Raw genomic sequence first — 22,680 nt, forward strand, 5'->3', positions numbered from 1 at the left:
ATTTTTCAATCATATACATTCTTGATATTTTTTAAAAATAATTTAAGATTGGGTGCTTATATGCTTCATTTCAACCATATTTAGCATATTAAAGAGTAGGCAGGCGAACCTCGTTTCATATTCACTATAAGATCCTGATATTCTCTCTACGTTCCCCCTGGATCAGTGACACACGTCCTCTCAAATAAACGTAAATAAAAAACAGATAAAAGCACAATAAATAAATATTTGAGCTGGTCATTAAATGACAAAAAATTTGACGTGCTAAACACTTACAGGTTAGATATATTAATATTTCAATAGGAAATGGTGACCAGTTGTCTACTGGAACGCGAGTGGACAGGACTCACGCTAAACTGCTATCACAATTTGTGTAGATTCGTTTTATATTATTGTCGATATAAACTACCCTTTTGTTGCAATAACTAGAACATTATAATTTAAAAAGGAAAGTTATTCGTGTGTTTGGTTGAGTTGATATTGCCAGCATAGACTTTGAGTTCATGTACCGAACCAGATAATGCTGGAATGCTGGCGAGTATAAGCCAATTTGAATAAAAAGTAAGACTATGAAGTTGAAGGAAGACCAAAACAGTTCTATGGTTGAGTTTGAATTCGGCTGGCGTAATCGTCTTTGAGTTTGCTCAGCCCCAATATGCTCCACTTAGAAAAAATAATCAAACTACAATGTGATATTATATTGTTATGATGTATTCCATGTGTGTATTTTTCAATATCGTGAAGCATGTACGCTTCGTTTGGCAGCAGAGGCATTTTGTGAGTGTCCTGTGAATTTGTCTTAAAAATTAGGCTACGTTCATGAAATACAATGTTCTATGAATCTATCTTAATTTTTGTCCAGATTCATGAGAAACTCATAAAATGTCATTGTTATCAAACGACAACATAATGATTCAGATGAAAACAAAGGAAGCAATTGAATGGGATGCTGCCAAAATGGACAAAAATCTCATAGCTGTCATACCAAATTCTACCCATTAGCAGCTTCAAATCTCACCAATCTGATTCGCTGACTATATACCTTTACTTAGGATAAGTTCAAAAACTGACCCAAAGAATTGAAATTTTTTAGTTGCATATGTATTTTTTGGATTCGGGTTCAGTTTGGCTCCACTCGGATTAAAAGTTTAATTGTTTGGCTCGCTTCTGAAAAAAAATCCTGACTCCGCCCTACGTAGAGCATATTACTACCTATATAGAAGACCTTACTTATGATCAAATTCCTTTGGATGTAATATCAAATGTAGGAAAAAAAAAAAACATTCGGTTACTAAGCAAACAAAAAAGGTGGCGTATGATTGAGGATTGTGGAGGAGATGAAAAACTTTACTAGCTAAAGTGGGCAAATCCAGAAAGACAATGAGCTAATACAAAAGGATGCTCGTGAAAGGTATAAATCGCTACACAAAGCATGCTCCAGTGGATATCTGGAAATGCTATGTCATCGGGTTCTTACTTTTATTTGTATAAGTTGCCTCATCGTTGATTCTGGCCGCCTTCACGTGTTCATGTAAACGCATATAATTTGGTAATAAGGAGGATGCAAGTCTTTCTCGTGCAAATTTTGTTGGAACTACCATATAAAAAATATATAACGATTGCATGTTTTTTTTTTAATAAATAAATAAATACAACTGAGGCCCCTATCATATCCCTAAGCAAGCCCTAAAGTAGCCAATGGTAGGGGAGGCTTCAGCATTTTATTAGGAATAAGTATTTTAAAATATATATTTTACTAAATAAATACAAGGATACACGATATTCAAGATACAATATTTATTCCTAAACACATCCTTAGTTTTGCTTGTGGCTGCCCGATAGGGGCCTCAGGTTCACTCATATCACATTGAAGTACATTATGTTCTTTTTCTTTTACAAACTAATAGACCCTAGATCGCCTCTTCAAGTGAAACACAACGCAGTATTTAAAATTTAATGCATTTGAGGCAATTATCAAAGCAATTTAAATCAAACGTGTTCAAGGCTGAAGATGATTCAGATATAAAACAAAAAAATGATTAGGAATTAAATTAAAGTTACATTATAAATTGACAAAAGCGTTAGACATGCTGCTAGAAGTTATTTGAAATACTTGCTGAATTTCACGTGAGGTTGTTTTTTCACCACAACTCAAGTAATCAATTACGCCACATCAGAACACGAGACGTATCTCACAACCTAATACAAGTAATACTTTTTTTTTTCAGTCTTAAAATGAATTTAAATTGAATTTTAATATTTAGAGATAAAAAGTTATTTTGCTGATAGAATAACGGCGATATTTTCCAGGAAAAATATCCAGCCCTACATCGATTGTCGCGATATAAACAATTTTCCCGCTCTTCCCTCCCGCCGCGTCACTCTCTCTCTCTCTCTGTCTCTCTCTTGCCCCTTCTCTGTCCTTCTCCCGCCAATCCAGCATTCCCCTACTCGGAAGGGCGAGCAGGAAGGAAGAGACTTGGAGAGGAGTCGGAGAGATGGAAACCCTCGTTCCTCAGGTATCTCATCATCTCAACGATACGCTTTCGCCGGACGAAGCCCTAATTCGATCCGCCACGCGAGCCCTCGATGAGCTCTCCATGCTCACGGCTTTCCCTTTCTCCCTTATCGCCATCATCAGAGGTATTGCTTCTTCTTCTCGTCCTTTATCTCCAACCTCTCCTCCATGTTCTTCCTCTCATCCCCCCCCCTCGCCCGAACCTTTATCATCAATTGTTTATTTTTGGGTTTGTCCTTGCTTGTAATATATTTTCGGATTTGTTTACCTTGGGTGAAAAGAGATCGTGGTTTGTGATGCTGAATTCAATCGAATTAGCTAGTGTTATTTGGTCAGGGTTTGTTTAGATAGGTGAGATCTGCGATTTTTTTTTTTAGAAATTAATTGACTTGTAAATTTCTCTTATGCTTTAGGAGAATATGATCGAGGGAGGAAGCTTGCTGCTGCTACCTACCTAAAGAACTTCATTAGCAAGGTTGATGGTGGAAGACTGCAATATTCTTTTGCAAATTTCCGTGGCGAGTTCAGGAATCAACTTGTGCAGACGTTACTTCAAGCTGAAACGGAGATTCTTCGAGTATTGGTTGATGCTGTATGTTGCTTGTATTCTCTTCTATGATATCCTCTTCTGCTTCTCTGTTTGGCCTTTGCGGTCTGGCATTGTGTTAGCTGAGGGGGAATGTACGAGAAAACAAAGGGAGGAGATGAAGGAGCAAAAGGATTGGGAAGGTGAAGAGGAAGCGAGCACAGAACAGGAGGAGAAGGATTGCACTCTGATGTCGAAGAGGAAATGAGGAATAAGGAGAGGAGGAAATCACCAATAGGGTGATCAATGCGAAGCACCCATTAGGAATTGATTTCAAATATTTCGTTTGCAAAATATTTGCATTATTTAGTTGAAACTATCCTTTTTTATTGGTAATTGTGGTACACTGTTTGAGTGCATGTGATGTGCAGCTTCAAATTTTGAAATGGATAAAAATATATTTATATTCATGTGGGTAGTCTGTACTAAAGATTTTTATCATTTAGTCCCTTCTGTTCTGTTTCCTATTTGTTTTCTACACTGCTATGATCCTTAAGATGGAACCACTAATTAGTTTCTTTCCTATCTGATTATTTTGTTGACAGTATCGGGTCGTCCTTATTGCTGACTTTGTGAAGGAAAACTCGTGGCCTGAACTTGTGCCAGATTTGAGATCTGCGATCCAAAATAGTAGCTTTATGAGTAATTCTTTAAGCCTTCCATGGAAGACCATAAATGCTCTTGCGATTCTTCAGGCCACCATCAAACCTTTTAAGGTACATGGTCTGCTTTTTTATGTGCTTGTGCTGTCACATGGAATGTAAAATTTACCGAAGTGGTGGTTTCTTGTATTTGAAGGCTATGTTAAGGGGGTGGCCATTTTTCCTGCCCATTAACGACTAAGAAAATCTTACTCATTTAATTGTCTACTTTTCAGTATTTTTTAAATCCTGAACTTGCAAGGGAGTCAGTTCCGCAGCAGTTGAATTTAATTGCGAAAGAAATTATCGTACCTCTACAGGCTATTTTCCATAACGCTACTGAGAAGGTTGTGATCTTACCAACACCCTATTAGACTTCACTATCATTGGCAAGGAGAGGGACATGGTGTCATTTTTTTCTGCCTTGGACTCATGATACAGGTGCTCTTGCATGAGGATGGGAAAAATGTGGAAACAACGAGAGTTCTTCTTATACTCTGCAAATGTATTTATCTTGCCGTAAGTTGATATTAGTATTACTTTTTAGAACTAGTTTAGTTTTTTGTTTTTGTTTTATTTTTTACTTGATGGTTTCAACTTTCAAGATATTTTGTCGGCTTGATATTATTATTATCTTCTAACCTTGAACAAGATTTGAAGAACTGGAAACAGTGAACATGCTTATCATAATGATTGTAGCTTGAGAACAAATAGATAGTAAGATATAGAAGAATGGAACCACCACTTGTTTCGTCTTTTCTTGGAGAATGTGGTTCTATATATACAACCAAATTATGCTTGTTCAACAATTTTACAATTTTATGGCAGACAAAAGTAGTATTGCTGTCCTCCTAACTAAATGTTTGAAAATAAGGAAATTACTGTCTTCACCTTGGGAACAAAGTTGCCGGTTTGTATGGAACTGCCAGCAGGTAAAAATGATTATCTCTTAGCATACCCTGGTGCAAAATGTGCAACATGACTTGGAAAATTGATTCCTTTAACCTAAAAGCTTCTTCTGAGATATCAGCTTTTGATTATCTCAGTTAATCTAGAGGATCCTGGCGCGTATCAAGTTCTATAACTCGTTAATTACTATTATTCTACTAGTTGTTCTCCTGTTCATCCCATTAGCTTAATTTTATGGTTGAAACATGATGGTGATATAGTGAGTCTGTGGAGCCAAAAGCTACTTAGTCCAGAGTTTGCACAACAGAAGAAAAGTGGAACTTTCTTTACCAAGACATGACTAATAGCTGAATCATTGTGGTTGTAGAGATGGATCATTTCATGCATGTAATTGCTGCTGTGCAGCTCAGTTTTGATTCTTCCATGTGGGCATGATCGTAACTGTCACCAATGTGCCACATAGTTTAGTCGCCATGTGTGGCAAGCCGCTAAATACAAATGCTCAATGCATAGTTGTTTCTATTGTTGTCTATACAAGAAAACAAATTCAGGATTTGTTCTCTTCTGGTATCTTATGCTATTAAGTATTAAATATTAATCATGAAGGACAGTGCATATCCCAGTGTTGCTTTTCTTTTACCCGCTCCTTTACAGTTATCAGGAATTCACCCCCTGGAGCATGAAAGTTAGTCACTCCTGGTGTCATTAAAAGTTAAAAACTTAAAACCACTCTTGGTGTCATAAAATCACATGGCCCTTGACCCAGAGTCTATGCCTGAGTAGGCTTGCACAAAGGGTGGCACTTAGGGGATATGAGTTCTAACTTCTAACTGCTTTCCGAACAGCCAAAGCCCAAGGGCTAACCTACTGGGCGAACCCCCTTGGGGCTATGTTGCTGCCATCTTCAGTTTCCTTGAATTGAAAAGGAACATGCGTAATTTGATGTACTCCAAATAGCAAAGGTATTTGACATTTATAAGAGAAAAATATGCACATTTTAGCTCAACTAGAGGAACAACCTTCTAGGGAGATAGATCATGCAAGGCTTCTTTGGAAGACATTCACAAAGGTGCTTAGTTGGACTTGGATTGGATCTCATTTTTTATTTAGAAATAATCCTGGGCTTTTACTTTTACAGTTTACTTGCATAGTTGTGATGTGTTCTAGAGAAATGATATTGGTTCGTTAGTTGTGTAGGTGAGGTCGTACATGCCATCTGCTTTGGGTCCTACTTTGCACTTGTGGTGCCAAGATTTCTTTCGTCTTCTTGGTTCACTGAATCTAGAAACAGAGTCTTCTCAAGAAAGCTTTTTGTTGAGGATGAAGATTGGAAAGAGGTGCTTGCTGATTTTCTGTGCTCTTGTTACTCGGCATCGTAAACAAACCGACAGGTAGTTAAATTTCTGGTCTTTTCCTTATCCCTTTTTTGTGCTTCATTTTAATTGAATATCCTTGTTCCAGGTTGATGCCTGAAATTCTTACCTCTGCTCTCAATCTGGTCAAGCACAGCCCCCATGTTCATGTAAGTCTCTTGTTTCCTTTTTTCTTTGTCGTCAATGATTTAGCCATGTTTTTGGTTATTTTATCATTGAACTGCCGCTTGAATATGCCTTTGGAAGAAAACATGTACGGTATGCTATGTCACATGGGTATTGGTACGGGTACAGGTACGGACCCTTTTTAAAAAACTTGGGTACGGGGGTATGGCCGTACACACACATATATATGTCAAAAAATTTCAAAAAGAATAACATATTCGCACATATATATATCAAAAATCACAAACAGAATAACATATTGTCATATTCATAAATCATAATCCAAAATTTATCAGTCTTGACTCTTGATTCTCATTATCCTCAGTCTCAAAATTAACATTCAAAATACATCAGCTTTGTTGATTTTCATTCTCCTCACTCCTCAGATGCATCATCAAGATTAGAAGGAACAACAGGTTCTGTAAGATCCATATTAAGGGCATGCAATTCATGTTCTCCTTCAAGTTCTACGTCAATGTCCTTTGGATTAACATCCCAATACTTGGATTATCCTGAACTGCAAGTTGCAACAAAATCAAAATATGATTTAAGTTAATATTAACTTTAATTAAACAACCAACATAATATACATATGTATACATATCAGAGATAAAAAAAGAAAGAAATACCTGTAATCATTTGAAGTACGTGAAAGTAAGCGTAGGTTGGAGTGGACATAAAATAAATCTTCTGCTCGCTTACTAGTTAGCTTGTTTCTCTTGATGAGTTGATGTTGTGAATTTGAGAATAAGTGCTCCAATTTCTTTCACAACATGAAGAGGTTGCAGGTTGAGATAATAACTTCAATGCAAGATGTTGGAGATTTGGTGTTGATGCTCCAAAACATAACCACCAATTAACAGGATCTTCTTAATCTCTTGCCATTGCAGCTTGTATTGAATCATTTCTTCCACCAGAGAAGCTCGCTAACTCATTATTTATTATCTTCAACCGATGAGAATCAAAATATAGTCTTCCCAAACATATCTCCCTATTTTTGATATTTCTGGATCTCGATTAGGAGGAACACGACCAATACCTCCTGCCAACCATGTTTGTCCATAATATTTGGGATTTAAGGAGTGTGCCATACAATGCAAAGGGTTATTGCTTTTGTTCCATCTTCTTACCAAAATTCTATGCACATGATTGAAAAACTCAGAATCATCAAGTGCAACATTCTTCTTCTCATGTCTAAAAATGATGTTTTGAATTTTCTCAATCAAGTTATCCCACATATCATAAACTTTATGAAGCATGAGCTCTTCTTTATCAACTTCTCTCAGCATCTGCCAAATAGGCTCTGTAAACTGCAGAAAATATGTAACTTTATCCCACCATTCATCTTCTAAAATGCATTTTTTAATTTCTTGAGCCTTCACAATGTCATCATTCCGATAAAACTCCCAATCATTTCACCTGCTTTATTCTTTTTATCATTACAATAATGGATGCAAAACGAGTCTCTGCTACCTTCAACAATTTCAAATCAGAATGCCTATTAAATATAGAAAGAGCATTGTTGTGGTTTACAACAAAATTTCTGATGTTTCTGACATCATGCTCAAGCTCCTCAATCCATGAACACAAGAAACCGGCATTTGGATCATCTTTTGATGGGTTGCAAATACTTTTAAGTGCTAGATTTATACTGTGTGCCACACAAGGAGTCCAGAATATGTGACTGTACTTGGGATCACTTGCCAAATTCATTCCTGCTCGTTGGCAAACTGGAGCATTATCAGTAATAATTTGCACAACGTTATCTTCACCCACTTCTTTGATGACTTCTATAAATAACCCTTTCAAATACTCAACATCTTTATACTCCCCAGATGCATCAACACCTTTCAAGATGATTGGTCCATCAAGCGAATAAGCAATAAAATTTATCAGGGGCCGCCTTTGTATATCAGTCCACCCATCAGAAACAATGGATACTCCATATTGTTTCCATGAAAATTTCTTCTTCTCTAATAATTTTTCAATGTTTGCCTTCTCTTCTGCAAGAATTATTGTTGTCAACTTCTCTGAACTTGGGGGTACATAACCACTCAAACTGCAATTAGCCAAACCTGTAAGCATTGTCACAAAAAACGCGTATTATACGTTAAAAATGTCTTTACCGTATAAAACGGGAATAAGACGTGTTTTTTTTAAAAAAAAAACGTTTACAAATAAAAGACGCGTATAAAACGCGTTTTATACGCATCTTTCACGTTTTTTTAAAGATACACAGTGAGTTTTTTTAAAAAAATGGCACGCGTGTAATATTTGTAAAAGAATTGGTTTTTTTTAACTTGGACGCTCCTTTTAATGGCAAAAACGTCTTTTGAAAGATACGCGTGTAATATTTGTAAACGAATTGTTTTTTTTAAACTTGGACGCTCCTTTTAATGGCAAAAACGTCCTTTTAAAAGAAAAAGGGGCTTTCCCGCCAACCTCTCCTTCGTTCTCTTTTTCTCTTTTTATTTTCCCCTTTTCCCGCCTATTGCTGGAGTTCACGTTGCAGGGGAAGAGTTTATTAACTTTATTTATTTGCATTTTTAAGTTGACAAATTGTTTCAAGGTGTACCTAAAATTTGTTGCTTATCTAGTTATTTTCTAATGTTTTTTTAATTTCTCATTTATTTTTTTTTATATAATTGTTAGGATTTTTTATTTATTTTTTCAAAATTTGCCGTCTTTTTCCCGTTTTATTCCCGAGATTTTTTTCCTCGCCGTATTATACCCATTTTTTTCCTCGCCGTATTATATCCGTTAACGTCTTTTGTGACAATGCCTGTAACAACATCTTTCCAATAAGGACTTCTGGCTACATTAAAAGGAAGTGAACTTGCAAAAAAGAACCTTCCAATCCTTCTATCCATCTCTGCCCTTCCTATATTATTGAATGCTTGTGCTAATGTTTTTCTTTTCTTTGAAGTAAAGAGGAACAAACACACTTGACTTGGATGAAGATTTCTTCGTCTCAGCTGCATCCTGTTCTTTTTTGAATATCTTAATCTCCTCGTTGGTAACTTTTGGGCATGGTCTAATTCCAACGCCTGAAATATGCAACAAATGTGCCTTGCAACGTGTATAAGAGCCCGTGAACATCATATCACAAAATTTGCAAGAAAACATTACATTCCCACCACCACCTGGTCCTTTTCCTACTTTCTTCACATAGCGCCAAAGTGACTGAGATGGATTATCCTTCTCTACTGCAGCGGTATTAACACTACTACTGCTGCTTTCTGCATTCCCACTTGCAGTAGGCATCATTTCTTTCCCTTTATCAGCCATTACAAGTTACAACTTACGTCTGAAAAGAGCCTAGCAAAAGAGCTGCAAGCCTGCAACACGTAACCAATCGAAGCAACCAAACATAAAGAATGAGCATATATGCTGCCAATTGCCATACTTTGAAGATTATGCCTCCAAGAGCATACAAGAAATCCACACACAAAAGTTGTATGAAAACATTAAATTTAAAGAACTAGCATTATTCTGTTGTATTTTGCATAATGTCATCTTCAAGTTCAGAGAAGAACATCAGACACAAAAATGACAAGGATAATAAAAGTGACAACAAAGATAATAAAAGAAGGAAGCACGCAATGACAAAGACAAAAGAGTAGGCTCTGGTTGAGCTTTACAGTTCTAAAATTGGCAGGAGAAAAGAAAAGAGGCATGACTTATGACACGTATTGCATAAGCAAACAGGGAGACACAAAGACAGAGAAGGTCGATCGAAAGGTGAGAGAGGCGACTACTGTGAGGGTTTCGAGCAGTAGGAGAGGAAGACTGGCTGGTTCTGGAAAAGGGGTGGCCGTCGTCGCCGTTGGCCGACAGCGACGACGGCGAAGGCAGGGGTGGAGACGATGAAAACGAAAAGAAAAATGAAAAAAGGAAAAAAAATATCGTCACAGTCACCTCCATCTGCTATCGGCGGTCGCCGCTGCTGTCGCCGTCGCAGTCGCCGCTGCCGTCGCTAGTCGCCGCTGCCGCTGCTGTCGCCGTTGCCGTCGCCGTCGCTCGGTGAGAGGTAAGGTAAGAACAGACGAACGAAGGACGGATTAAGGGTTTCGTTTGTTTTTGTTTAACGTTAGAATGGTTTTAAAAGTTAAAATCAAATAATCGTTAAAAATAAAAAATGACGGATTTAGACTAGGTCAAAGTTGACCGTGTCAAAAAATGGACGGATACGGCCTCTGGTGCGTTGCGGGCAACGCCGCACCATCGGCGTGCCCAAGCCCGTAGCCGTACCGGTACCGGACGGGTACTTCGCCTTCACAGGCGTACCCGTGTATCATAGACAGTATGCTGATTTTGCTGCACATTTGAAAAAATTCGTGACTTGCAAGAACAAAGCGTATAAATCACTGATAATGCGTACGTATTGATGGTAGGCAGATGATTGTAAGGTTCCTCAAACTCAAGCGCCCTGTGCTAAACTTAAAGTATGAATGTATGATATTGTTAGTCGTCATCATGCTAAAGTTAAATTCCTAAGATTTTCTTTTTAGGTGGCAGTGCTTATAGGAGGCTTTGTTATGTTGTTGTCTTGTTTGTGGTGTCTGAGTGCCACTCTTGCAAACTATTCAGTCAACTGAAACATATAATGGTGTGCTATTTCATACACTTTCTGTCATTATGTACTATTCACAATTCACATTGCTCTTGTTGTTAGGGTCCCCTCTCCAGTTCAAGTATTTTTGAAGTTTGAGATAATCAAAGGAAATTTTTGACATTTCTTTTGTAATTTGCATTCTGAAAGACACTTCTGACCAGGTATATTTGATATTCCCCTTTTAGGGTAGCCTCACTGCTGCATAACATTGATGAGCAAAAGAGGCTGTAAAGTCTAGATGGCTATTTCTGGGATGGATTTCTCTTTTTCCGTTTCAAATATAAACGTGCTTCAATTGCTTACATTTTGCGCTTTTGAAATCCAATTGAGTTGGGGATAAGTTGTTTATGTGTGATGCATGCAGAAGCTGGATTTTCTTCCCGAGCGTGTCATGTCACTAGCATTTGATGTCATATCACATGTTCTTGAAACAGGACCGGTACGTTACATCTTTTCTTGCTCCAAGGATCTTGTGCAGCTGTAAAATATTTTTGCTGAGTAATCAGAAATATTGTATCTACTGCAGCCCCAATCTTTTCTTTTTCCTCTCTGATAACTCTCGCTTCCTGCTTTTTTATTATTATTTTTTTTAAAAATCATCCTTTCCACCTAGGATTGGTGGACCCTGGTGAGGGAAAGAGACTTGAATATCCAGTTCAAGATGGAATTGATTTTACTCCTTTCTATATATATGTATGTATCTATGTCCACCTTAGGATTTGTAGATCCTAGAGAGGAAGGAGACTTGAAAATTCAGTCTCAAAATGAAATATTTATGTACACATACACACTTGCGCACACACCCCTCTGCTGAATAGGGCTATAAGAGTGTGTTCCACATCCTGGTTAACATATGCTACTGTCAAAAGTTTTCAGTTGTGATCTTCTCTTTACTCTTGCAAATGTTGATATATTGCACAGGATACATGGTGAAATCTCTCTCTAGTTATTTTCTTCATCATATCTATAATGGTCTTTCACTTAAAATCATGGTAACAAATATTATTCTTGGTTTTGTCTCAGCAGGGTTTTCTCTTGTATTTTTTTCTGGAATTTTTTTTTTTCTCTAGGAAATCTGGGGAATTCAAAAAATTTAGAAGATAGAAGAGCAATAGAAAAAGATACTAGATTAAGAGTTCTATGGAATCTCCAGTAATTTTCTTGCTGAAGCATTACTTCAAAATAGTTTTTAGAATGAACAAAAATGGGTGTAAAATGCATTAAAAATATTTTTTAATTAACAAAAAGGGAAATATTATGGTATTATTGCGATAAGTATCATCAGAACTTGATTTTGAAGATATGTTCAGATTATCATTGCCTTTTTATCATTTTATTGTACCTCATTATTGTGTAATACTTTCAAAGATATCGTGATGTTTTCATCCTTTCATTTGATCATTGTTAATCTTATTGGTTGTTAGTATGGGGCACCCGTTTTACTCTGTCCATCCATTTTCCTTAACTGGTGAAAAATTACTTTCATTGTACTATTATCTGCAAAAGGAACATATCACTTTTATTATCTCTCTTTTTCTCTCTCATAACACACTCCAACATGCATACACACATCACACATATTCCCACTCTGAAAGTGAAGTTTTTTTTTTCCCACCAAAAGGGCACATTGGCACTAATGTGACCCAGTGACACTTGATGTATGTGAAAGGTTCTATACAGGGCAACAGTGCAAAATGAGCCTTTCATGTTGTTTGTGGCAATATTCTCCTAGGACAGGAACTTTTCCTTTTACCTTTGCTATTTTCATGTATGTATCATTTTCCCCATAAGCCATGCGTGACTGTTGTTTGAAAAATGGAAAAAGGTGTCAAGCCCCGCCATTGTGACATTCTGTCTTTTGGGAATGGGATTAGTGTGTTTATGATATTAAAAGTGGTCCATGGTTGATTGCCAGACTCGTCTCTTTCATTTGATTTTCATGTTCAGCTGTCAATCAGCCTTTACTTGAACTTCTTGTTTTTTCCTTGTCAATATTATCTTTCTCCTTTTATTGCAAGCTAGTGCATTGATCCTACTCAAATTTGTTAAAGGCAGTGGCTTATTTGATGTGATGCCTGGTCATCTAGTCATGTCTTGAATGATTTTACTTCTGATGTAGTACATCATAGTGATTTTGGCTTGGCACAGTCATGGAGGGTGACATTTGTGTTAGTCGAGTGATTATTTCATGTCCTTTATGGATGTTTGATGACTTGGTTGAAGTGAACTAGGTCTTTTCATCCCTTTGCCCTCTTTCTGGCCTACCACCAATTTCTTTTTATATATCTTAATAATGTTTGCTTTTCAATCTCACTTTCAGGGATGGAGAATAGTTTCACCATATTTTCTGTCGCTTCTGGAGTCAGCAATATTTCCTGCTTTGGTGATGAATAACAAGGTTGGTTATTTGGTTTGCTTTTTTTTTCCCCCCTACTGAGAGGATCTTCTTGCCTTCTTACTGGTCAGTTTGGTAAAGAAGCTTTAGTCTGTTTCTGATTGGCTTTTAAATTTAGTCATTCCTCTCCCTTTTCTCCAAGTTCTGCAATATGTAGTTAGTCAGTATGGTTGGCAAATGGCAACACTATTATTTTTCTTTGAGGCTTTAGTTCTAGATTCTTGTACTGCACAAAAAATATCAAAATTATATATTAACATTTTAAAACAGAACTGCATGATGTATGTTGTTACTTGTTACTGAATTTTGTTACATGTATAGCTAATTTAATCTCTTGTAAAGGATGTATCCGAGTGGGAGGAGGATCCAGAAGAGTATATAAGAAAGAATCTTCCATCAGAACTTGTATGTGATATTGCTTTCCAGTAATTTTCACTCCCCTGTTCTCTTCATGCTGTTGCCGTATCTGTTAGCTGTTTCATACATACTGTTTTTAGGGCGAATGTTCTGGATGGAGGGAAGAGCTTTTTACTGCAAGAAAAAGTGCAATAAATTTACTGGGTGTTATGGCAAAGTCAAAGGTGCTATTTCATTGTCTTTTGATATGTCTATTTTTATCACAATCTGCTCTCCCAGATTCAGGTAAGGAAAGAAGAAGCCTGATACATATATAAATGTGTCACCTTATGAATCTGCAGGGCCCCCCTCTGTCAAACACGCGCAATGCAAGTCCCGCAATTTCTGGAAAGCGTAAAAAAGGTGCCAAGCATATTAAAGGAAAGGAAGGTTTTTGCTTGATTGGGGATTCACTGGTAATGCCATTTTTGTCAAAGTATTCCATTCCCTTAGATGCCATGACCGCTTCAACGGGCATTAGTGAGTGAGTATTAATGGAGTTACATGTTCTAGAAAATAGACTTTATGGAAGCTGACCTGCTTTCTTTGTTTATCTATTACAAACACTTTTTAAACACGAACTGCAGGTATTATGGTGTTCTGATGGCATATGGAGGTCTTCAAGATGTGCGTTGTCTTGTATAACCCCCACTGCTGATCTTCGTTGGTTACTATTTTTAACGTTATCTGGTCCATTGGTTTCTTTTTCTTTGGTTTGCAGTTTCTGAAAGAGAAAAATCCAGACTACACAGGAAAATTGGTTCAAAATAATGTGATGCCACTATATTCATCTGCATCTTGTTCACCTTATTTGCTTGCTACTGCAAATTGGCTTCTTGGAGAACTTGCATCCTACTTACCTCAGGTGAGTTGACTTTTTATGAACTGTGCAATAGGAGAACCTCTGGGTGTTCTTTCCTTCTTTTTTTTTTTTTGGTGGCAGGTGGTAAAACCCATCTCCTTTCTTCTTGTGAAATAGCGAGTGTTTGTGAAAAAAAAAGTGGTATGGGAGAAAAATCAAGATAAATTAAGAAGGATTTGTGTGACGGCAGGAAATAGAGAAGAAAAGTTTTGTATGCTGTTTATGCCAGCATTTCATCCTTTTCTTTCTGCACCATCCAGGTTAAGTTTGTTCAGCCCTTGTTCTTGTTAGAATCATCATTTCCTCAATAGCTTGATCTATAAGCAAAGACTTAATCAATAATCCAACCAAAGAATGATTTAGTGACTTTGATTGATGAAGTTTTATCATATAAGCTTATGAAATTGTGCCATGTTAAAGTGTGTGTATATTATTAATTAGGGTATTTGTATTTAAGTTATGCTGTAGGATAAGTGAAAAAGGTAAAGATAATAATGAGGGATCTGTTTGAGGGCGGAAAAAGCAGAAGAAAAGCAGCTAATGCAGTTTATATCAGCGTGTAATACTTTCTTTCTGCACCTATCAAGATGAAGTTTCTCAGTATTTGTCCTTGTTAAGATTATTAATTCCTTGACAGATACATAAAGGTTTAATGAACAATCCAATTAAGGAATGAGTTAATGACTTGGATTGATCAATACTTTTATCATATGAGCAAGATGAATGCTGTGTTGAAATTTTATTATATTATTAATTATAAAGTGATATTAAACAGCAGATCCTTGTTTCGAGGAATTGTCACTTCTGTGGCTTATGTCTTGTATTAATGAGTTCGGCAGTATTGTTTTAAGTTGACACACTAAGAAAACATTGTGGTTGCTTATCAAATTATTTTAAGCAGGTGGCAATATATGTTTGCTTATTTTGGTCAAATGCCTATGTTCGCATGTGCTTGCAACTTGATTACACAAATTGTGAAGTTAATGAAATGTGGGAAAACATTTATTTGTGGATCTTTTTTTTATGCTTCCTGCCTTTGTTGCTTTGTTCAGCAAATGAATGCAGATATATATAATGTGCTTCTCAAGGCGATGGTGATGCCTGATGAAGATGATATAAATTGCTATCCAGTCCGTACGTCTGCTGCTGCTGCTATTGGAGAATTACTTGAGGTATTGCTGGTCTCATTTCCATCTTCCTGTTTACTTACATTTATTTTTGATTTTACATCTTTTAGGTTCTTGCTTGCAGAATGATTATGAGCCACCTGAATGGTTGCCGCTTCTGAAAATATTGGTTGGCGGGGTGAATGAAGATGATGAAAACATAGCCTCTCTTATGTTCCATCTTTTGATGACTGTAGTGACTTTAGGCGATGATAAGATTACATGTCATATACCTATGCTAGTGTCAGCAATATCTGATGCTATTCCAAAGCACGTGCCACCTAGTCCAGAACCATGGCCACAGGTACCTTTCTGTAATGTTTATTGTTTATTATCGGTTCCTCTCATACAAGTACCCTAAGTTATATCTGACTTTTTTCCTCTTAAAAATTTGCTCTTGGATTTCAAATGGTTGAATTTCATATGAAACTAATGAGCTTACTTTCTGTTTGTCCAAGAATATTTGATAAATCTCCATTTCTTCAGAAAAAAAATTATAGTGCTGTGGTTTTTCCATCTGAGCATTGCTTTTTATGACAACTTGGAACTTTGTGCAGGTTGTTGAACCAGCATTTGCTGCTTTAGCAGCAACTAGTCGTACTTGGGTTGATTCAGTTCCTGAAGAGGAAGATTCAAATGAAACTGCCCATGATTGGAAGACTGGTACAGCTACCGTGGTTGGAGCGTTGGCTTGTTTACTACAAAAAGTTTGGCTGTCACCTGTACAAGCATCTGTGAGTTTCTTTGCAATGCATTCTTGATTCAACCAGATACTATGCTGCTAATTGCAGTCAAAGTTAAGCTGATGTTGAGAACTATGCCCTAAGTAATAGATTCCAAAGAAACAATAACTGATTTGACCATGAAAGTCTCTGGTTATTCTTGTTACCAAAACCCCAGTACAATTTGAGTCGTTTCTTGCATATAACTAGCTTTATGTTGCTTGAGAAGATATTTTGACGAGTCGATGGCATTATATCAGTCTTGTAGCTGTGAAAAGAGGGAACCAAACTAGCAAAGGTCCATATCAATTGTCAATACAAGGTCTTATGAACATTTTAAGGAAATCAGGATGTGTGGTAAACCGGATTTGGATTTCCAATGGTATTTGATGTATGGGATAGTCTCTTTGCAATTCTTCTCGGGAACTGATGAAGTGATGGTTGGAAAAGACCCTCATGAACTCTTGCGATAGCATTGTTCAAGCAGGCAGTCAGAGGGTCTTTGAAGCCATGTCTACATCCTTCTTTAAGGATGACCTTCAGGCTATAGGTCCATGTCCGAGGCAGCGGATGGATAAAGCCCATCGTTCACAGAACTAGGAGACTGTATAGGGATGTACTATTTATTATTGAAAGTTATAAACTAATAATTCAGGAATTAAGACTGCAAATTTTGATTTTGCATTTGAAAACTATTTGGGATTTTCTTTTTCTTGATCTGTCCATTTCATGTTGCTTTCAGAACAGAGAGATTGACATTTCCCTTCCACCATCGTCATGCTTAGATGCAGTTTCTTCAATACTTGGCACTCTGATGAAGCTTATTATAGACAAGTCTCAGTTATTTCATTTGAGAATTGAAGAGCTGCTAGTGATATGGTCACAGCTGATAGCAGAGTGGGACGCTTGGGAGGAAATGGAGGATATGGCTGTCTTTGCTGCTATTGAGGAAGTCATTGTCATTGTTAAGAAGTATGAGTTGAAATCATTTTTGGTGAGAATGCCTCCACCTCCACCTTCACCACCTGTTCCTCCATGTTCTATAATAGAAGGCATTGGAGCTTTCCTTGCTAACGCCATTTCAGCATATCCATCTGCGACATGGAGAGCATGCTCCTGTGCACATATGTTGCTGCACTTGCCAAGCTTATCACTCCAAATTGAAGATGTGAAAAAAGCACTTATTTTCAGCTTTACCCATGCATCTTTTTCACATTTCAAGGGCATTCAGCATAAACCCTTTGCTTTGTGGAAACCTCTTTTGCTACTTATTGGGGCATGTTATATATCTGATCCTGATTATGTTGAGAGAATATTGGAAAAGGATGTGGAAAATGGATGTATGATTTGGGCATCAGGGATGGCATGTATCTCTTCCAGGTCATTTGAACCAAGTCTGTCATCTAGGTCTGAGATCAAGTTAGCTGGTGAGCTTCCTGAACTTTTCTGGGTTTTGGGTGTCCAAATTAGGGTTGATATGCAAAATTTTTTCTTTGATGATGCTCCTTTCCTTCCGCTCTTTTTTTCTAGACTTCTTGTCCAACTCCATCTTGCAAGTGCATGATCCTTCTTATCAGCACCCTTAACTGCAACTTACGATGTTTGATCACTGCTGTTGGCTTTAATCGATAGACCAAAAAAGTTTGGTTGCATTTCAGTTGCTACCCAGTTGACAGCTTGCTCCAGATTGTCATCAAAATTTACCGGTAACAAAATTTTCTGGCTCTTGAAACATCAACTATGTAAATATTAATTTTCATTAACTGGAAACAGTATTAAAATAGGTTAATTTAATTTATGAAAAAATCCAGGATTTAAGATTGGCATTAAATTTACTATGATTCACAAATCTAATACAAGAAAATGCTATTCTGGCTGTACAAGCTATAACTACTTAGTTTTATTATTATAAAACTGATTAAGATGCTTAAAACTATAGTTGGTTACCTGATAAGCTAAAACACAAAATTATGTTAGAAAATGTATTCGAAGTTCCAAACTATAAAACTGTAGCTAACTACTGGAGTGTTTGAATCTTATCCGTTTGCTGCTTCATATCCTTTCCTTTTCTCAGCCTTTAAGCTAATTAATAGAGGTGGGTGATTTGGCCTGTTGGCCTAGGTGATTTTCTAAAATTTGAGCATTCAGGTAATTGCTATATGTTTAAAATCACATGGTGTTCTCAGTTATTTGCTTCTACCTAAAATGTTCCATTTATTGCAAAGATATGACAACTAAATGTAAATAAAGAATTCGTAGTGGTTTTAGTTTGACTCTTTATTGCCTTAAGATATTACATATAAGTAAACCCCCACAAAAATGATTAACGATCTAAATTCTTAAAGAATAAAAAAACAAAGGTCTTATAAATTTTGGGAATTGTGACTCTCCAGAAAATTGCATTTTTTAAAAAATTTAAGTGTGCATTTCAAAATTTCTCTTAGATATAGTTTTAATTTGTTTCCTCAGTTTAACCGTTTGTTTTTCTATAGGATTGCTTTTGTTTGGGTGTATGTGACTGTGCTTTGATAAATGTGTGCATTAGTTTGACCTCTCAGAAAAAACACCAATTTATTTGTACAGTCAAAGCACATATAGTTTGGTATAACTGAAGTGATATATTCCATAACAATTTCTATCTGCCTTTCTGTGTATCGCTGATGAAATAAGGCGGTTTTCTTTTCTGTCAGTATGCATTAGAAAACCCCTTAGCTCCCTGCTCTTCTTTGCATGCTCTTTCAGTCTTCTGCAATTTCTGTTTTAAAGTTTTGAGGCTTTTAGTTTGTACCTCTCAAGTTTTAGCAGTACGTGAAAATGAAAATGGATGAAAGGTTTTGTGGGTGCGGGAAGCTATGTCAGCATAGAAGCCAAAGGCCATAAGAATGCAATCTTCTATATTTGCTGACATTTACATGTTGACTTTATGTGCAGGTTTGACCTTGATGCAATTTCTTGAGAGACGGATGTCCTCATCAGAACAAGATGCTGGGATTGTAGGAAAATGCTTTGCATCTCTGACAGAAACCCTTATTTATTTAAAAGAAGTTGAGGATAATAATGGTGAAAGTGACATTGGTATGGATGATGTGACTGAGGAAGATGAAGAAACTGACACAGATGAGGTTTTACAAGTCACTACGTCAAGATTTGTGATTGCATAATGTTGTCTCTGTTAAATTCTTAATATTTCCCAGGGCCTTACGTTGTTTCACTTTTTTCTTAGGATTCTAATGATGGTGATGAAGAAACAGAGGAAGAGTTCTTGGAGAGATATGAACAAGCAACTTCAGGAAATGTTGATGTAACTACCATAGACGAGGGTGATGTGGAAGATCAAACCCAAGAAATCGAGTTGGGTGAGTGATATATGGTATTTTATGTTCCAGTGGAAATATGTTATTTTATGTTGCTTCTACGGTGCTACTCATTACCATCCTAGCTTGGTGCCTTTTTCTTCACGTCACCAATCTCTGTGCTGTCTGGGAAATTCAGACATTACTAACAGTCTCACCAGCTGAAAGTAATAGGTAAAGCTGGCTCGTTGACTTTTCCAAAGCTAAAATAATAAGATTCTTACATTATGAGTTCTATGATATTGTATGTGCAGTCTATGCAAGTCAAGCTCGGTGTTTGTTCATATTAGGCTTCCAAGCCTGTTTCATGAGTTCCATAATTCTTTCTAGCTGGACATAATATGGGCCTGAAGCAGCTTCTCTTGATACATGCTCCATCTAGGAAGTATTCTGTGCCTTGGTACTCTTTATCATATTTGCTTTGACAAGGCAGGAGAGGGTGGTGACTTTTTCTTTGAGATGGTTACTCTCTTCCTGGAAGTCTGGAACTGCATTTGACAGCTGAAATCAACTGAACTTTTTTTCCTTTGTAAATCTCTTGTAGGTTTCTTTCTAGTGCAAGTTCTCCAGTATCCTCTGGGAACTCAAAATAGTGGATAGACACATGCATACATGCATAATAATGTCACATTAATCTAAAAAAGTAATCATATTTTCAGTGGTAAATGCCGGAGATGGAAAAAGAAACATTGTGCATGCCCCTTTTTTTTAGAACTTGGCTTCTGTTTGCAGTCCTTTTTCCTTTTTCTTTGAAAGGGTTTGTTCTTTTTGGTTCAGTTTCTGGTCCCTGAAAGGTTGGTTTCAAGATTTATGAATCTTGAGTTGCTGGAGTCTTTGCTCTTCTAGGAATCCTTGGTTCTTAGGAACATCCTATATATTGTGGAATGGTCTTTCCTCGTGTAATAGTCTAGAAAGCAGTTGGTTGTGACAAGTTTCTTTGTGTGCTTGAGGAATTTCAATTTTCAGAGAGCCATGTCTGCATAGAGAATGATCTTTTTGGGGCATTTCCTGGTAGTATATTGTCTAGCTGTCCAAACTTTGTAGAGGAATCGTGATCTACATCCGCTATGATTGACCTTGAGAATTATATTTCGTCATGTAATGGCTCTGGAAACAAGTCTGCTTTGAGAAGTTTCTTTACCTTTTTTGAGTGAAGAATTTTACAACTCATGTAGGTATATGGAATATGAAGTTTCCTTTGCACGTCTTGCTACTGTTAATCTCGCTATATCTAATATTTTTTGTGATCGTGATGTACTCCCGCTATGATGCACTGCAGGTGACTTGGACAAAATTGATCAGCAACAGCTTGTAATATCCTTTATCCAAAGACATCATCACGCCCTTTTAGATGCTAAGTTCCTTAATCCCGAGCTGGCATCTAGATTCATCAGCAGCTTTCCCGATGCTGCAGCATTCTTAAATGCTGCTTGTTGAGAATTTCTTATTTTGTGAAACGGTCTCTGTAAATTTTCATTTATTTGTATGTCTGCTGTACTTGTATTCGCCGTTATCTTCAAGACTTGACTTTTGCCGGGCGTTTTCTGCATCATGCAAGTTTAGCTTCAAAAACCTTTTGTTTGCCGAGATTTACATCTATACTTTCTGGTTGTCGACGACAAGAAGGCATACTTGCAGAGATTTGAGGTGGGCTTGGATGCTTGGAGGTGATTGAAGAGGCATTTGTTTCAACGTAGTTTGTATGGTGATAAGTTAAAAAAATTACTGATAAAGGACGCGTGTTTCTAGTGTCTGACTGAAAGGATAAGCCGGGGCAAAATTTTCCCCATGGTCAACAAGACATGACTATATATTCATAGACTAACGTTTAATAAACCTAATTTCATTATTGAAAATTTATGAAAGGTAAATTATGTGGTTCAGGGAAAATTTTATTCGGAGTTACTTTCCGCCGGCCTTAAAAATGAGATTTATGCTTCAAAATTTTAACGTACTCCGTGTTTTCTTTCCAATTTTCAAATGCTCTTAGCTTTCCCGCTTTCTCCCAATTGTCTTGCTCTACCTTTTCGCGCTGAATGTTGCTACTTTCTTTTATTTGCAAGACCCAATTTGAATTGGCAAGTTCCAAAGCTATTTGAATTACGACAAATTTGTTTTTCTTATTTATTTAATGCCCAGAAATTAAGTCTTCAAATTTTAATATCCAGGTGACGGTTTCCCTTCCGATGCAATAAAAAAAAACGTTTTGCCAATCCTTGCATAAATAAGCGCCTGGGTGTATGTAGTGTTTATAAGCGCCTGGGTGTATGTAGTGCTCCCGCGCATGATAGAAATCTTCCTTTCTGCGTCCACTACAACATGAACAAATTCAACCAACTCTTATGCGCGAACACGTTCGACCATTTTTTAGGCTTCCGGAGGTTACAGTTATGAGTAGATGTTTGAATTTAGTGGGTGGTCTCGAGAAAGAAGGATCACTTTACAATTTCATGCTTATGTCATGGTTCTGTTTTGCTTGGATAAGCGTCCTAAACAGTCAATCATGGTTAAAGTAATAAATGGATTTACACCATAAGCACACCAACCATATAGATATAGGTAGATTCATTAATCACTGTTACGCATATATTTGAAAAAAAATGAAAAATTACTGACATGTACTCATTTTTTGGACTCGAGACTTGGATTGAAGTGAAGACACAATACCGAAGCTCATTTGCTTCAGCCGAGCCAAATGGGAAGAGAATGCCGAGTCCGAAGAAAAGGTCAAAACTGTTCCGTAGCTGAATGAAACAAACAAGACGAAAGAATTCCAAGAAATGTGAAGGGGGCAGAGCAATTCAACTTTCTCCTTACCTGACAAGGAGTAGGCTGTCGGACCTAGTGCAGAGAAAATGGGTTCCCGTCTTAGCTGATGAAACAAATGAGCCTCAAGGTTGTCATGAGTCGGTAGAAGCGCACCAACCAAACTTCTCTCCACTCGAACTTTGGTTTCAAATTTTGGAGAAAATTCCATAC

The 22,680-nt window shown here is 37.0% G+C and overlaps 1 protein-coding gene across 1 annotated transcript; it reads left to right on the forward strand.

The window, feature by feature from the left end:
* Positions 1–2,380: 2,380 nt before the first annotated feature.
* On the forward strand, positions 2,381–21,454 carry LOC116262360 (uncharacterized). Its single transcript, XM_031641658.2, has 21 exons — positions 2,381–2,643; positions 2,932–3,110; positions 3,650–3,820; positions 3,982–4,092; positions 4,187–4,264; positions 5,852–6,045; positions 6,116–6,176; positions 11,172–11,246; positions 13,128–13,205; positions 13,545–13,607; positions 13,700–13,783; positions 13,901–14,082; positions 14,186–14,225; positions 14,320–14,463; positions 15,513–15,632; positions 15,712–15,930; positions 16,184–16,360; positions 17,091–17,775; positions 19,280–19,470; positions 19,572–19,704; positions 20,981–21,454. The coding sequence occupies exons 1-21, from the start codon at positions 2,499–2,501 to the stop codon at positions 21,136–21,138; spliced, it is 3,288 nt and encodes a 1,095-aa protein (XP_031497518.1). The 5' UTR covers positions 2,381–2,498; the 3' UTR covers positions 21,139–21,454.
* Positions 21,455–22,680: the final 1,226 nt, after the last annotated feature.

The sequence above is a fragment of the Nymphaea colorata genome, chromosome 10, assembly GCF_008831285.2.
Source record: "Nymphaea colorata isolate Beijing-Zhang1983 chromosome 10, ASM883128v2, whole genome shotgun sequence".
NCBI lineage: Eukaryota > Viridiplantae > Streptophyta > Magnoliopsida > Nymphaeales > Nymphaeaceae > Nymphaea > Nymphaea colorata.

Bases quoted from the DNA above. Each gene is read 5' to 3' on its own strand.
- LOC116262360 (XM_031641658.2), top strand. From the start codon at position 2,499: ATGGAAACCCTCGTTCCTCAGGTATCTCATCATCTCAACGATACGCTT. The intron at 4,093-4,186 runs GTTGTGATCTTA...CTCATGATACAG, and splicing joins TCCATAACGCTACTGAGAAG to GTGCTCTTGCATGAGGATGG. The intron at 13,608-13,699 runs GTATGTGATATT...TACTGTTTTTAG, and splicing joins AGAATCTTCCATCAGAACTT to GGCGAATGTTCTGGATGGAG.